General features: G+C 36.7%; 2 protein-coding genes across 2 annotated transcripts in view; both read right to left on the bottom strand.

The window, feature by feature from the left end:
- Nucleotides 1-56: 56 nt before the first annotated feature.
- On the bottom strand, nucleotides 57-6,319 carry LOC107567330 (tryptophan 2,3-dioxygenase A-like). Its single transcript, XM_016252993.1, is given in 14 exon segments — nucleotides 57-546; nucleotides 733-823; nucleotides 985-994; nucleotides 996-1,065; nucleotides 2,708-2,765; nucleotides 2,855-2,966; nucleotides 3,047-3,154; nucleotides 3,387-3,573; nucleotides 3,853-3,980; nucleotides 5,055-5,077; nucleotides 5,080-5,112; nucleotides 5,524-5,614; nucleotides 5,940-6,042; nucleotides 6,231-6,319. Coding segments are annotated over 14 exon segments (1,206 nt in total). The 5' UTR covers nucleotides 6,266-6,319; the 3' UTR covers nucleotides 57-389.
- Nucleotides 6,320-11,285: 4,966 nt separating this feature from the next.
- LOC107567328 (teneurin-3-like) overlaps nucleotides 11,286-16,046 on the bottom strand; it is a 63,460-nt gene continuing 58,699 nt past the window's right edge. Inside the window, exon 28 of the mRNA XM_016252991.1 lies at nucleotides 11,286-12,173. Within this exon, the coding sequence (XP_016108477.1) occupies nucleotides 11,421-12,173 (753 nt within the window). The 3' untranslated portion in view covers nucleotides 11,286-11,420. The remainder of the gene's footprint in view (nucleotides 12,174-16,046) is intronic.

Here is a 16,046-nt window from a genome sequence, read left to right as displayed (position 1 = left end):
AATAATCAGAAATGTTTATGTATAGTAAATAAACACTATTCTAAGTTTCTCTATAGGTGTGTATTTTATTTACAAAACAGAAATCAGTTTATTACATGTTAAAATATTATATTATATTGACAATATATACACAAGTGCATCAACAGTTTTACTGATGTAGATATTTTGTTGCCGCTGTTGTTAAATTGACTTTCATATTCATATCTTTTCAATTCATATTCTAGGACTTCTATAAAATCAGCACAGCTTTGTAGCCTCTCATTCTGTCATTTAAAAAGTTTTTTGGTGACAATTCTTGGTGATGGTAGACTTGTGAGGTGTGAAGCTTTTTTTTTTTTTCTTCTGTACTCTGCAAACGCTGTCCATCCTTTCCTCATCCCTCCATCTGTTTAGTCTGAGTCATCGCTGCTGCTGCAGTAGGAGCTGTCGCAGCATTCGGCCATGTACAGGAAGGTGTGCTCACTCGGGTCCAGCTTGGGAACCCACTCCCTCGGAACCAGGAAGGTGGCCAGGTTAAACAGATCCACAAACACCTTGTAGCGATCACTGGCAAAACATACATAAGGCTTATCAATACATCCTGTTCTTGTTTTTAAGTGGTTTGTGTTTAGAAGTTTTGCATATTGCTGCCAATTCACATCTCATTTTCCAGCATTGTTTCACATGGATAATTCCAACAGATGCAGAGGGTTTCATCTGAAGACTGGATTTGTCCCAGATTATTTGGCCTACCTGACAGTGGAGCGCAGGTACTGATAGCCTGATGAGCCACCTGTGCCGTCTTTACTGCCAATCATTCTGTGCACCATACACACGTGGTTGTCTAGGGGAAAATTCCGGCATAAATTATGCAGGAAGTAAAATAAAATCATTAGTTCTCTTTTATTCAGTGTTGACATTCCTAATAGGCTTTGCCCCACAGGGTGTTTTAGGTCAGGTTTATTTGTTGTTCTGATGCTTTATGTTTTCAGTGGTGTCACATACATCTCCATTTTTGTCATGAGGGTGTCGATGTCCATCAGAGATGTCAGGAGCTGGAAAGGAACCTGAAATCGAGGCTCCTCCCTGAGAGCAGATGGCGATAAGTTGAGTTACAAATGAGCTATTAGAAAACATTTTCAGGAAAAGTACCATGGTATTCTTTTAAGTGGAGTATCATGTAAATAGTAAATAAATGGCAAGTATCATTCAGTACCATGACATATGCCAAGAAGTACCATATTACATCTGATTTTAAAAGTATATTTGTAAATGTTAAGGTAATGTTTTATAGTAGGCCTGTCTTTCAGACAAGAGAGTCAAATTTAACTTGGGTTGGTTTTCAAATATGTAAGTTTTCAACACTACAGCAATACCAATAACATGAACTAACAATGCTTTTACAATATTTATTTATCTTGGTTAATGTTAATTTCTACATACAGTTCTATATTTTTAGCACACACACACACATATATATTGTTAATTTTAAACTTCTACATACAGTTCTATATTTTTAACACACACACACACACACACACATATATATATATATATATATATATATATATATATATATATATATATATATATATATATATATATATATATATTGTTAATTGTAAACTACTGTTCAATGTTAGTGTGTTACCTAATGCATTAAAAGTTAATATACACTACTATTCTTAATGATTTTATTCAGCAAAAAAAATATTTAAAGTGCCCCTATCATGGATTTTTGAAAATTACCTTTCATGCAGTGTGTAACACAGCTCTAAGTGAATGAAAACATTCTGCAAAGTTTTAAATCTGAAAGTGCACCGTGTATAAAGTTATTGTCTCTCAAAAGAAAGAGTCGACTCTGAATCATTGAAACGAGTCGTCTTTAAAACAAATACCAAGCAGTTTCATGTTGACTCAACATAAAACATTAGCATATTTCCCGCCCACTTGGTCTTTTCGTGTTGGTCTGAATGAAAATGCAAATTCATTATTTGCTACTAGGTGCCACTTTTGGAGCGGTAAAAATAGCGGTTTTCCGGTAACGGCTGTACACAAAGCAGCACTGCGCTCACAAACGCTGCTTTATCAGGCATTACAGGCAAGGACCAATCACCGCAGGTTAGAGGCATGCAAAGGAGGGGTTTGGAAAAATGAATCGTTGAGCGAATCGTTTGGGAGTCGTTGAGCAAATAAGGTAAAAAATAAATGCATATTATAAGACAATGAAAGTGTTTTTTGACCTTGCATGCATGTCAACCTGTTGTTGGGGACTCCCAAAACCAAAATATGAACCTTTCATTAGGCCCAAAATAGGCTTGGGCACTTTAAATTGGTCGAAAGTGACAGTTAAAACATGTATATTGTCACAAAAGATTTCTACAGTATGAAAATTATGTTCTTTTGAACTTTCATCAAAGTTGTTTAAACCTAATAATGTTTCTTGAAGACCAAATCAGCATATTAGAATGATTTCTGATGGATCATGACACTGAAGACTGGAGAAATGGCTGATGGCTTTGCCGTCACAGAAATAAATTATATTTTAAAATATATTTAAATAGAGAACAGTTATTTAAAATTGTAAAAATATTTCAAAACATTACTATTACCTCTTTTTTTTCTTTTTTTTTTTTAACGAAGCCTTGTTGAGCATGAGAGTCATAGAACAGCATCTTTTAACTGATTTTGTGATTAAATTAGCAGGTCATCCTGCAGATAGATGTACCTGTAGAAGTAGATCATCAGTGCTCCTTGCAGTGCTTTATAGGACAGCCTCCTATGACCTGCACAGACAGAAGATATTCACTTGTAACCACTAGAGGATTTGTCACTTGACATTGTATCTCTGCAACGTCTCGAGAGCTTTGCTGACCTGTACTTACTAAGTGATCATGTCTTTTCTCATCAAAGAGCGATAAGAAAATGTCTCTCTGCTTAATGAGCTCGGCCATCATCTCCTCTTTCATCTCAGAGGCTGGTTTTTGCTATTAAGAGGAAACAAGAGTTGTCACTTACAACTTAGATGTGAGCATTGCACAGAATTATCCAGGGATCCTCCACATACCTCTATCTGTTCCTTCTCTCTCCTGAGCCCCTCAAAAATATTGGTTTCCAGTTTCCCCCAAAAATTAAAGCCATCTTCCTCCAAGCCGGGCGTTCTCTCCAGCCATTGCTGGAAAGTATTGATTGCTTATGAGAAATGTTAATCAGCAGGTTGCTGTCTGATAGATTAACCCTGACTTGATATATAATTTGGCTCCGTAACCTATTCCTCTCTGAATACCAATAACCTGCAATGAAATCCAGTAAGTTATGGTTCTCGTGCTGAATTTCATTGATTAATACAGTATTCATGACTTCACAGCTAATATTTAATCTTATAATGTCATTTCCCTCAGGTTTACCTCCACTAACTGCAGCAGCGTGGGCTCCTGCTCTGAATGAAGGAGCAGCTCACTTTCCTGGTCACGGAAATTGTCCCGGTAATGCCTTCTGTTGTAGGGGACCCTCTGGTTGTGCGGGACCCCAATCTTGTTTTCCAACAGTCGAAACTGCAGACTCTGGAAGCCTGAAGCAGGTGAGAGATATTCCCTGTGTACAAAAAAACGCAGATCAATCGAGCTAAATGCAATTATGCTAAACACTGCCATTGATTTTGATTTAACAAATTAGTGCATCTAATGCTTATTTACTGAGTTAGCTATCTCCCGTCTCTTGAGTGGTAGCACATTTCCAACAGCAAGTTTGTCCAAACAATTCTGTTATCCAGGAAATGTAATACTTGTTTTCAGTAATTGTTTGGCAGTGAGACTTAAAAAAAAAAAAAAACAGTATTAGGAATCGAAATAGTGAGAAATATATACACCTTACCTGAAGTCATAGAAGTCTAAGGCAGTCATGGTTTCCAGAACAGAAAACTGGTCAAGCAACAATCTGAATATCATCACAATCCTGTGGATGCGAGTGTTGACTTCGAGCATGTTTCGTTCGTCACGTACCTGAGGAAATATGTAGTACATTTCGATTCATTATAATGTCCCTGACACATGACATTAACTAGAGATGTGTCTTAAAGTAGACTGAAGGTGGCAGCCTCATGCTGCAGTGCACATCCTTTCTTTGAACTAAACTACATACATCAGAAAACTGAAGGTTTGGGCTGTTCATCTTCATCCTGAAGGCCCCCAAACAATAAATGAACTGCATTTTTTATTAGGTTTAGAAGCATGCATATGTGGCGCTTTGACAAGAATCCCAAATATCCTTATAAAATGTGAAGTAAAATTTAAAAAACACTATTTTTTAAATATATTAATAACTGTATTCAACAATGACGAAATAAGGACATTTACAAGGTTAAAACGATTTTTATTTCAAATAATTGCCATTCTTTTGAACTTTCTATTCATCAAAGAATCCTGAAAAAAGTATCACTGTTTCCACAGAAATATTAAGAAGCCCAACTGTTTTCAGTTTTAATAATAATAATAATAATAATAATAATAAATGTTTCTTGAGCATAAATTTAGCATATTACAATGATTAACACTGAAGACTGGAGTAATGACTGCTGGAAATTCAGCTTTACCATCAAAGTAATAAATTGCAATTAAAAATATATTAAAATAGATAGAGACATTTATTTTCAATTTTTAATGATATTTCACAATATTACAGCTTTAGCGAACATAAGAGACTTCTTACAAAAAACATAAAAAAATCTTACCAACCTTACTTTTGAATGCTAATGCAGAATAGCACAAAATAAAAGATAACAACATTAAAATAATTGCCCTGGTTCTGTCTGAATTGGTGTTTTATTTTCAGATATTTATGAAAATCATTCATCATCTCTCGCCAATCTCTTCTTTGTGCCCTGCCAGCGTGAACCTTCATTAGATGTAACATTCTCATTAAAAATGATCTTTAACAAATTTTTAATAGGTGACTTATTAAATCTTAATCGTGTTACATTGATTAAAAGCAAGCCCGTTCACGTTAGGGAGCTAAATCTGATAACTACAGCTGTTCGCAACCTAGTAACACAAGTCTTCATGTTTGAGGCTACTCACATGTCCACTGATGAAGATTTCAGCTCCCACAGAACTTGTTTAAACCACAGTTCATATGCTGCAATCCAAGGAATGAGTTAATAATTTCTTCAGGTTACATGTGAAAAGTCATTACATTTCAAGCTTAATGTACTGAGGTACTGCCATTGAACTCCAAGGTTATGAAAGTCATTACATTTCAGCATGTATTTATTTATGCACGTATTGTGTGCATGAGTTTGAGTAATGCTGGATTTACTGGTGTGGTAGATGCTTGATTGTTGACGTTAAATCAGATACATAACACGGGTTACATGTTGTCGAGTTTTTGAGTTAGTCTTGCTTATTTTTGTCTGCAGTGAAACTTGTCAACATTCAGCTTTATAAACGGGGAAATGAGCATTTTTTGCCTGCCGTGTTTTGGGAGCGTTAATTGGAGAGAGGCTAAGACTGATTTGCCCGAAGGCTGTTTAGCGTTTGTTTGGCTCACCTTGATGTGTGACGATGAACAGATGTTCGTCATGGATCTTGTTTCCCTTCAGCTCACTTTGAAGCACCTGAGATGTCACTATTTTATCCACCTGGGGATGAGAGAACATTTTTGTTTCATGGAAAGCAAGAATTCTAGAAATTCTGAAATTACCATTTTTAAAATAGAACATAAAACTAAGTAACTAGTTCACTCTTTGCCATTAAAATCTGAAACGCATGCATTTCCCAGTGTTAATTAAGTTGGCAACTAAGGAAGAATCACATGGTGTTCTGAACATACAAACATTATAATAAACTTTAGAGTCCAGGGCTGCTCGCCAATTAATCATGAACTATTTTAGGGGAAGCTATGCTTTACGCTTATTAAAATATATAAAAACATCATTAATAAGCATGAGCTAATGTGTAGTTTACCCGCAGATAGTCACCGTAAATACGACCTCCTTTGCTGGCCTTATTAACTCCAGTCTGAGAATCGTCATTCTCATTTTCTTTCAGATGCTGCTTACTGGTTGACCTGTATTTTCATCAAATGCATCAACAGCAAATACACTTTTGAAAAGACACTTTTGTGTACAACACTCAGTGTAGGTTTGTCATCTGGTTTCAGATATGGCAGAAACATTATCTTCTACATTTAAGGGAGAATTGTGGCTTTGAGATTATCAGTATCATCTAAATATGTTGAACGCTTAAAATACATACACAAATTTCTTCTGAAAATAAGGACATCCACTCATGGCTGAAATGTAAATATGAGACAAGCCGGATTGTTTTCGTTCCCTCCGCTTCAAAAAGGCAGATCTCAAGGATGTTGAGACGTTTTATAACGTCCCCCCCTTAAACAGGAACCATTTTAATGGGCTAAAGCTAAAGCCAAATAATTTTAGATGATGATTTATGTCTTATTGTAAATCTTGTTGTATACTTTTATGCATTTTAGTCTTTGAAAATGGCTGTGGTTTCATATAATAACTTAATATATGGTTACAACAACTTCAACAGCATAAAAACAAAAAGTTCTTATTTATTTACATGTGTTTATAGGTCAGCTGGACACTGCTATAGTCAGGGGGGTGTTAGGACAATTCCAAGGGCCTGACTAGGGAGAGGGGGCCCGAACACGATTTCTACTGGGATCTCCCCCCCCCCCCCCCCCCCCCCCCCATGCTGACTGACCAATCGCCTCTAGATCCATCCCACCTCCCTTCTGTCCGTGTTCAACCCCGTGAACATGGTGTACTTTGTCTTTTTCTTATCTTAGGTGAAATCCAACTGAAACAGGCAAATTGAAACAGAACTTTGACTTCATAACATTATGAGCAGGGCTTTTGTACATAAACTGAACGCATGTGATCATGTCAGAGGGTTCAGATGGACCTAGGCAGTTGAATTCAAACAGCGTTCCTATATTTACTCCCATTAAAAATGACTGAATTACATCTTATTTCTACTGAACAGTCTTTTTACAAATTTGACATGTATAGAACAATTTGACATACCAGTATACTCCAATATAAACTTGAACTCATTATGTCTATTAATGAGCGCCAGTGTTACTTTAGTATTATGTATACACTGTTATGCCTTCTTATATTTTATATTAGTACTTCAACTTATTTCAGTTATTTTGCAGTGCAACATTTCTAATTTTTAAGTCTATGAAGTTTTTTTTTTTAATCAAATATTTATATTTGATTGTATTTCAGCTGATTTCAGTTGACACATTTTTAACGGTTTTAGATGTGAGGTATGTATTTGCAGCTTTTTTGTATTTTTTATTTTGATATTTTCCTTAATTTTATGTACTAGTGTTTTTTTCCCCCTGAAGTTTGCCGTGCTAAATTTGGTTCTGTTGCACAAAATGATAATGTTTGACATTTGATTATGTCAGTGATCTGTTAAACAAATAAATGTACCTGCTTACACGGTCCATTGTGCTTCTGTTTGAGGTTTTTGAAGATCAGTATCCGTGTGCACTGGATGCAGAAGGACCGTTTTAAACACTGGCAGTCGACACGAATGGTGAGTCATGCGTCATTTGAGTCATTTACATTCACTGAATCATTTCCGCAGACTCATTTATGCCTGTATACTTGGAAAAGCTCGTATGAGAGAATCTGGGATGATTAAACCGTTTGATGATTATGTGTAAATATACATGCTTTTCAGCTGAATTGCGGGTAACAGGTGAACTCTGGCTGGCCAGAACAGCTTGTGAAAGGTTAGAGGGTTTGGAATGAGAGTCTGAGGATCTGATGTGTGTGTCAGAGACAGACAGCAGGCTTGTCTTTGTGTCTTGTGTCCTTGTAAACACACAGCTTGCTCGGGCACCAGAGTTTGCTGATATTGAGCGGTCTGTGACAGGGATTGGGTGTCGCTGTCTTCATACCTTTTGAGAAGAGTTGGCTAATCCATCAAATCTGCCACTTGGGGCATAAGCGACACAAAAACGGCTGTCGGAGACAACACTATACAGAAATGAGTGACCTTCATAAACCAAAGGATTCAGTTTAACTGGGTGGGAATAAGCAGTAAAACGAGTCAACCCATTAGGAAATGTGTTGCAGGGACTTGATTGTGCATAAATGTTGCGTTTGAGGGCAGTGTTAATCAGGAGCCGGGGCAGAACAGTATGGTGCATCGTGGATTTAACCAGAAAACAGAGACCATGGCTAATACGGGTGATCCAGGGAAGGTTTTTCCTCACTGCATTTGCATATCATTAGCATGCATTGCACTGAAACATCTCAGTGGTGTTGGTGATCATCAGACCTAGCCTGGCTCACTAGTCCATTGTGTCTTTTATATATATTCGTATTTATAAATCCACAACTCTTATTATTAAAATCATTTATGCCATTATGCATTCCATCATACGGGCCTTCATCCCAGCTTCAGTTAATTTGTTTGAGTATTGGGTTTGCTACGTGTCTCTCTAGCTTTCCAGCAGAATATATTTTGCCGTCTTGGGATCCGCAGATAGCTCCAGCTCAAAAGAAGACTTTACGTAACGCCTCACTTTAAAAGTACAGCCGTGTTATGTAATCTCATGTTCTACTTTACTCTCTTGCTATAGAATTGATCAAGTTCCTGCTGCACGTATATGTATGCTTATTCAGTCATGTATTGGGTTCAGATGTCAGTATGTGAAAATCTATTATTTGTTAACCTAAGGCATAGCTGCTGAATTCGGCTCTATTTCTGCTATGTCTTTATGGAATAAAGGTTTATTACTACCTGAATGTATTCTAAATCTCCACCAAAAAAGTACATCGCTACTGCGTACAAAACAATTAGGCAATAACACAAAGCAAAATCTCACTGAAGTCCTCCGAGCTATTTGTTTTCTAGAATTAATAACTGAAGCACAAAATTCCACGAAAAGGGCGGATTGCTTTATGGCAGCAGCAGTCGTGTACAGCTAGTGCTATATTTACGGCAGTGAATTCTACTCATCTGTAGGGGGCTCCAAACTCACAAAACAAACACAACTACATACAGTTGCTTTAAATGTGTACAGTTTACGTTGGCACACTCAGCACTGTCATTTTGGTTTTTAGAAAACGTATTTAGAAATTATTCTGTGGCTTTGTCTTGAATGATGCATTATAAATTATGCATTATGTACCATCTAGTGTACAAGTTTTAGAAGGTTTTACGAAGGAAAGTGACAGTTGAGAGTATTTAGCATCCATAATTGTACACTTCTGCGGGGTTTTATTTATTTAGTTAGTTAGTTAATGCGTATTTGAAGTGCATTTGAAATTATTGTTGAAATTTTCAGTGTGAACAATCTAATCAGTATTTATACTACAAAATGGCACAGAATAGTGCTCAAGTACACAAATTGAGACATACCTATTTTTTTTGGCAGTAACCAGTTCAAAATGTTGGAAGATCTTAATTACGGAGCAGTAACTCTAGAATCTGTGTGATGTGGCAAGTAAATGTACGTAGAAAGAAATGACGGTTATAGCACAAGATTTCTCTCTAGATAAGCAGAGCTGGTCTCTTTACAGGTACAAAGGTCAAAGATAATTCTGCTTGCTTTTTTTAAAGCTGAAATTATTGATTTTTTTTAGGAACAGTAACTTTTTATTTTCATTATTGTGATTAATAAGTGTATATTTTCTAACAGAATACTGTTAAATGTTCAGACATCTTAACACACATTCCCATAAACCTCATACATACATTTACAACCTAAATGAGGAAAGCCTCAATACACCATCTGTTGCTGTCTGCACATCCAGACACTTCCACTTTGCCTGATCATCAACAATTTTTAGTCTGAGAGCTTGAATAAATCATGAACATGTGCAGCTGACCAAGTATTATGTTGACTTTAAAGATGATATCTGCAAGAAGACACTGTAATATCAGTGGTGATTATCGCTCAGTTAGATGCATTGTGTCTGTTCATCCTAACAGAAAATCTGAATAAGAAAACATATCTGTTTTATGGTCTTAGAATTGCCAGCAGTTAAATGCTGCAATTACCACGTCATGTATTGATACAGTTTTGTGATGCACTTGTGTGTTCATAAACCAATTTTAAATGACTAGAAGGTTGTTGTAGAAATCACATGATAGTGGGTTTACAAGTTGCAGTGACTCAAGCACATTTTCAGGCTCTGTGATCCTGACTTTCTGCCTTTGATCACTCATTAATCAGATTTTACACAGAGAGCAATTATAAATTTAAGTTAATATTTAGGGATTACCATTAATCGACCCACTATTGCAGAAGCAGATGAAAGACAGTTTTACTCATGACTCAAGCAGTTTTGCCTTTGAGTAAAATGAATTCACATAACCTCTCACATCTAACTTCAGACTTCCCCAGTGCAATTCTTAGTTCATCAATATAGAAAAAGCAGTTTAGCGCTAGTGGACAAAAAGGTTTTTCATAGGTTATTGTTCTGCCAAGACCATGAAACTAGATTTTAATTTAATCTGTGCTCAAAGAAATAAAAGCTGTAAAAAGTAATTTTATCATTTATTTTCTTTTAAGTACAAACAATTTTCATAAATATTTCCCTTGGGACCTGTAACCAAATGAGCAAATAATTGCTTTTAATTTTAAAAAATATGCAGGTAAACACCCATTTACATAAATACAGACATTTACATTTTTTCTGTGCTGTGCTGCCATTTTATTCATTATTTGTACAGTTTATTCAGTTAATGTATGATAGCTGCGAATCAAAGTGTCAAATGTCATTTATAAAACACTTTGTTTTTGTAACTGAAAAAAAGTAGAATCGGACATAAAAAAAAACAACAACACACAATCACCTAAAATCATACTTTAGGGGAGTTTTCATTGCACATGACATGATTGCCAACAAAAGCATTTTTTTCTATTATGATATTTATGAAATGTACAGGAAAAAGAGACATATCTCAATAAATATAAAAATATTACAGTGTATAGCTGGCTACAATAACCCACCTGACATCACATGTGGTATTTTTGCAGTGGTACAGTGATATGCATATGTAAACATTTGTCTTTTTCCAAAAGGTAAGCCGTTTTTCTCTTTAGGGACTTATTTGAATAGTGCTTGTAAAAATGAATCATTAATAAATAGTTAAATAAAGATATCAACAGCTGTATGAATCTGGCCTGTCTCTTGATGCTGTTAAGTTCATAATTTCATTGTGCTCCACAACTGTAACCTTGTTAAGGCCTTAAATAGGTCTTGAGAAAACACAATGTTTCACAACGCACAGCGTTGTTTTAATGCTCTTTCCCCCCCCTAGGTAGTACTCTTCTTATTAGACTAGGAGTAGTAGCGTTTTTACAAACTCTGAGAATGTAATAAATGTGTCCGCTTAACTTATTCTTCCATTACAAATTGCACAGAGTGGCTAATCATGGTCTGTTCACTACCTTTTGCCAATCTCATTTTGTCTGAGGAACTGAATGTTGTTGACGCTGTCGGCTAGCTCAGGATACTGCTCCACCGACAGCACGTAGTATCCATCGTAGCCTTGCACTCGTCCAGTGCTGAGAAGCTGCCTCTTCTCTCCCTCAGTCCACAGGCGGGATCCTTCCTCTCCGTTTCGCACCCGCTGCTGCTCCTGTGCCCACGAGATGGCGAGAGCCCTCTGTCGGGCCAGCTCTGAAACACGCACTCGTTCCTCATCCAGAGACGCCCCGTAGCGCACGTGCAGGGTGAGAGCCCCCCTCTGAAACTCCACATCTGCGAAGCGCCGGGTGCGGCCACCTAGCACAGCTGTGGACTGCGACACCGTCACGTTCACCGCGTTCTCAAGTTCTTTCCGTCCGCTAGTAAGCCGCAGCGCTGCTAGGTCCGCTTCAGGAGAATTCATTTTAACAAAGAAGTGCGTGTCACTGCCATCTATGATAAAGTGCAAGTCTTTCAAATAAAGTGCGCCATTGAGGATGTTGGCAACCTTGACGCAATCCTCATTAGCCAGGCTTAGTGCGCGGGTTATCACGATGCCCTTGTAAAGAGCCAGCATGATCCCGCGACCTATCAATGAATCGCTTGAGGCAAACCACAGCCAGGGTTTATCAGCCCTTTGGCTATGACCGAACTCAACCTGTGGCAGATCCCCAAATGTTAGAAATGCTTCAGCTTGTCGAAAGACATGCTGCTGGACTGCAAAGCTGGCCTACAAAAGAAGACAATAAACATTTTATAGAAACGTGTGGCTCTAGTTCCATTCTAGTTTCATATGGTGAAAAAAAATCTTCTAAGGGATACTAAAAAGGATTATAGAATAAATTATTTTTACTTTACATTTGTTTTTGGAAAAAAGTAGACAACACATTATTTTATTATAAACTATTATTATTATTATTATAAAAATCCTGATACCTGATATTAATTGAAGATAAGATTAATTGAAGATGTAATGATAAGATTAATTGAAGAAATGGAGAGTTTATTTGCAAAAACAGATAACTCTAATTTAATAATTTTTTTTATTGTTATCATGTTTTTATTGTGTTTTATTGTGTTACCTGTATTTTCAAATTTATCAATTTTGTATTCAAGTATTATCAAAATAACCCAACTGCAGTTTGACTGAGATTAATTGGAATGCACAATGAAAAAACATGATTTGTATCTGTTTATTTGAAAAACGGATATCATGAGTTATCTGTTTTTGCAAATGAACTCTTCATATAATGATACAAAAAATTACTGTCAGGTTATTAATAATATAATATAATAATCCAAAACCATTTTATAATTCTATTCAAGTATTCACACTCTACAAGTTTTTATTAATATTTTGATACTTAGTTTTTGTTTTAATATTGTTCAACTTAATTTTACTTAGTTTTAGTATTTTTTGTCATAGTTTTTATTTATTGTTTATATAGCTTGTATTCATTTTTATTTCAGTTTTAGTTATTGTTGTACATCAATTTAAACTAAACAAAATTTTGAATTGTTTGAAATGTACAATTTTGAAATGCACATGTTGAAATGTGTGTATATATATATATATATATATATATACACATTTCAACATGTGCATTTCAAAATTGTACATTTCAAACAATTCAAAATTTTGTTTAGTTTAAATTGATGTACTATAATAAAATGACTATTGTTTTGCATTAATAAGTGCAGTTACTAATAATATTACATGTTCATTTCTTGTTTATTTCATGTTTATACACATTTGACAGTAAAGCACTAAGCTTAAGTTGGGACAGTAACATGTGCAAAACCAATTTTTTATGTAGAAAAGGTATATATTGTACACTTATTAAATGTACCATTATTCTTCTATAGTCTTATATGGAACTGACCAACAACTTCAGTGATTATGTATGATTTAGTTGCAAATTGAAGAAAAGTTTTTTTTCCAAGGCACTTTGTGACTTTTCTTACTTCATACACAAAAAAGAGCAAATCTACTTGATTATGTGATATTTTAGAATACTGATTTTATAATTTCAAAATATAAAGGAAAAAGTATAAATTAATGACTAATAAGCCAATATGTGCTCCTTGCTATCTACAAGTTATAATGGTGATTTGATGTATTTTTTAATTTTACATAAGCATTTGTTCATTACAGTATATTTTGGTCATCCCATTAAAAATACCATTCAAATTGGATCATTTTGGAGCTTTAAAGTGCTGGAAACAGTTGTGTGAAATGCTTGAAAGTCATTGAAAATTGCTTGAATTTCTCTCTCAAAAGGTAGCCTGAAATAAATAATGTAATAACATTGGACTATTTCTGCCACAACACCATGGTTACAGTTAGCATTACTGCTTCTGGTTTTCTACATCAGTGCCATTTGATCTGTTTATAACAGATTTCTGTGCAGAATTTGAATGCTTCTCACTACATCTCGCAGCAACCTTATTAATTCTGTGGCAAGTTCAAACGCTTCTCACTGGATCTCGCAGTGCTGTGCAGTAACAGTGTTGCGAAATCAACTTTGGTTACTGAGTAAGGCTGTTCTGATAGTTTGTTTGCATCTCGGTCCGAGCTGATAAACGGTCCGCACTGCGCAGCTCAAATGAGTAGCGCGATTTTGTTACGCTTTTGTTTCGTTTGCCGTTTGATGTTTCTCATATGCTACAGAAATGGCAGCGTTTATGAGTTAAACAACAAGGTGGTCGCGCCAATGCGACCGCTCACAAAAGTTAATTGCACCGGCTGAAAAAATAGTCGCAAAATGCAACCATTTGGTCGCAGTCTGGAGCCCTGAAATATCGGGTAGGGTTAGGGTAGGTGTAGGGATGACTTTATTGTCCCAATAAAGTGGCATCCATTTAATAATTTGAATTAAAATTATAATACGTTATTATTGCATACTGTTTTATAATGTACTACAATACTGAGGTGCAGATAATTGCCACTATTTGCATTAAGTATTATAAATAGCAGAAAATCCTGCTGTTTTAACATAGTGTAAATAGCATCTATCGCTAAGAAAATATACTATTTACACTTAGTGTAAGCATCTATTACTATTTTCACTTAGTGTAAATAGCCTCTATCACTATTTACACTTTAAAATAACAAAATATTTTTTTTAATTAAAGGTGCAATAGGAGATCTTGGAAAATGCTAACTTTAGCCTGATAGCACTGAAAGCGAACGTCCCACCCTCCCTGCAATCGCCGTCCAAAGCCACACCCCCTGAACGCATTTACACTCACAGACCAGAGACAACATTACTACAATAGGCTACATCAGGTACCCAATTCCAGCCCACGTTCCGAAGTGAAGTATACTTCAATGGATTTCCACTGCTCAGGGAGTAGGGAGCAATGAACACTGTGTAGGGATCATATCGATTTCCTAATCGCAAAGCCTGCGATATGGACGCGATATTACTCTGTTCCAGAGCATATGCATGACTGCCAGCCTTGAGTTGCAGTCTTACTAACCAAATAGAGTGAGCGCACCTCCGTTATCCGCAATCAGTACTGCTCTAGCCAACTGCGTAAACACCCACCATTAAAAAAAAAAGAAAACGGGATGGGAGAGACACAGAGTGGGATTATGGCGTCTACTGGGTCAGATCGATAGCTAGGCAAATTAAAACGAAAGAAAACCGTATGCAACTTAAGCTTCGAAATAACAGACAACTAAAGGTGCAATAGGAGATCTTGGAAAATGCTAACTTTAGCCTGATAGCACTGAAAGCGAACGTCCCACCCTCCCTGCAATCGCCGTCCAAAGCCACACCCCCTGAACGCATTTACACTCACAGACCAGAGACAACATTACTACAATAGGCTACATCAGGTACCCAATTCCAGCCCACGTTCCGAAGTGAAGTATACTTCAATGGATTTCCACTGCTCAGGGAGTAGGGAGCAATGAACACTGTGTAGGGATCATATCGATTTCCTAATCGCAAAGCCTGCGATATGGACGCGATATTACTCTGTTCCAGAGCATATGCATGACTGCCAGCCTTGAGTTGCAGTCTTACTAACCAAATAGAGTGAGCGCACCTCCGTTATCCGCAATCAGTACTGCTCTAGCCAACTGCGTAAACACCCACCATTAAAAAAAAAAGAAAACGGGATGGGAGAGACACAGAGTGGGATTATGGCGTCTACTGGGTCAGATCGATAGCTAGGCAAATTAAAACGAAAGAAAACCGTATGCAACTTAAGCTTCGAAATAACAGACAACTAACAAAAAAGGTAATCTGCAAGAGCTGCGTCACAGCACATATCAAAAGCTCCCTTATCAGTTCTGTTTTCAGAACTGGAGAATAAAAGATACATTCTTAGATGTTTTGTTAGTACCTGAAAGTTATCTTATGAAGCATGTTCGCTATTCCCAATTCAGAAGAGCGCACACACAGCCTGTGTCTGTGAATGCTTCTCATACTAGCTCCTCTCTGCCCCACGCGGCACGAATCCCGCGTCACGGACGAGCCGTTCATGCTTGCCGCACTCACGCAGCCTTCACGAGCGCATCTGGCAGTATGGATGAGGGTTGACGCACGCGCGCAACCTGTGTCGACTCGCGCCTGGCTCCACGTTTAAAACC

This window comes from Sinocyclocheilus grahami, unplaced genomic scaffold (genome assembly GCF_001515645.1).
Source record: "Sinocyclocheilus grahami isolate Dianchi unplaced genomic scaffold, SAMN03320097.WGS_v1.1 scaffold1148.1, whole genome shotgun sequence".
Classification (NCBI taxonomy): Eukaryota; Metazoa; Chordata; class Actinopteri; order Cypriniformes; family Cyprinidae; genus Sinocyclocheilus; species Sinocyclocheilus grahami.
The sequence above is the reverse complement of the archived record's forward strand: the minus strand, read 5'-3'. Positions and strand labels throughout refer to the sequence as shown.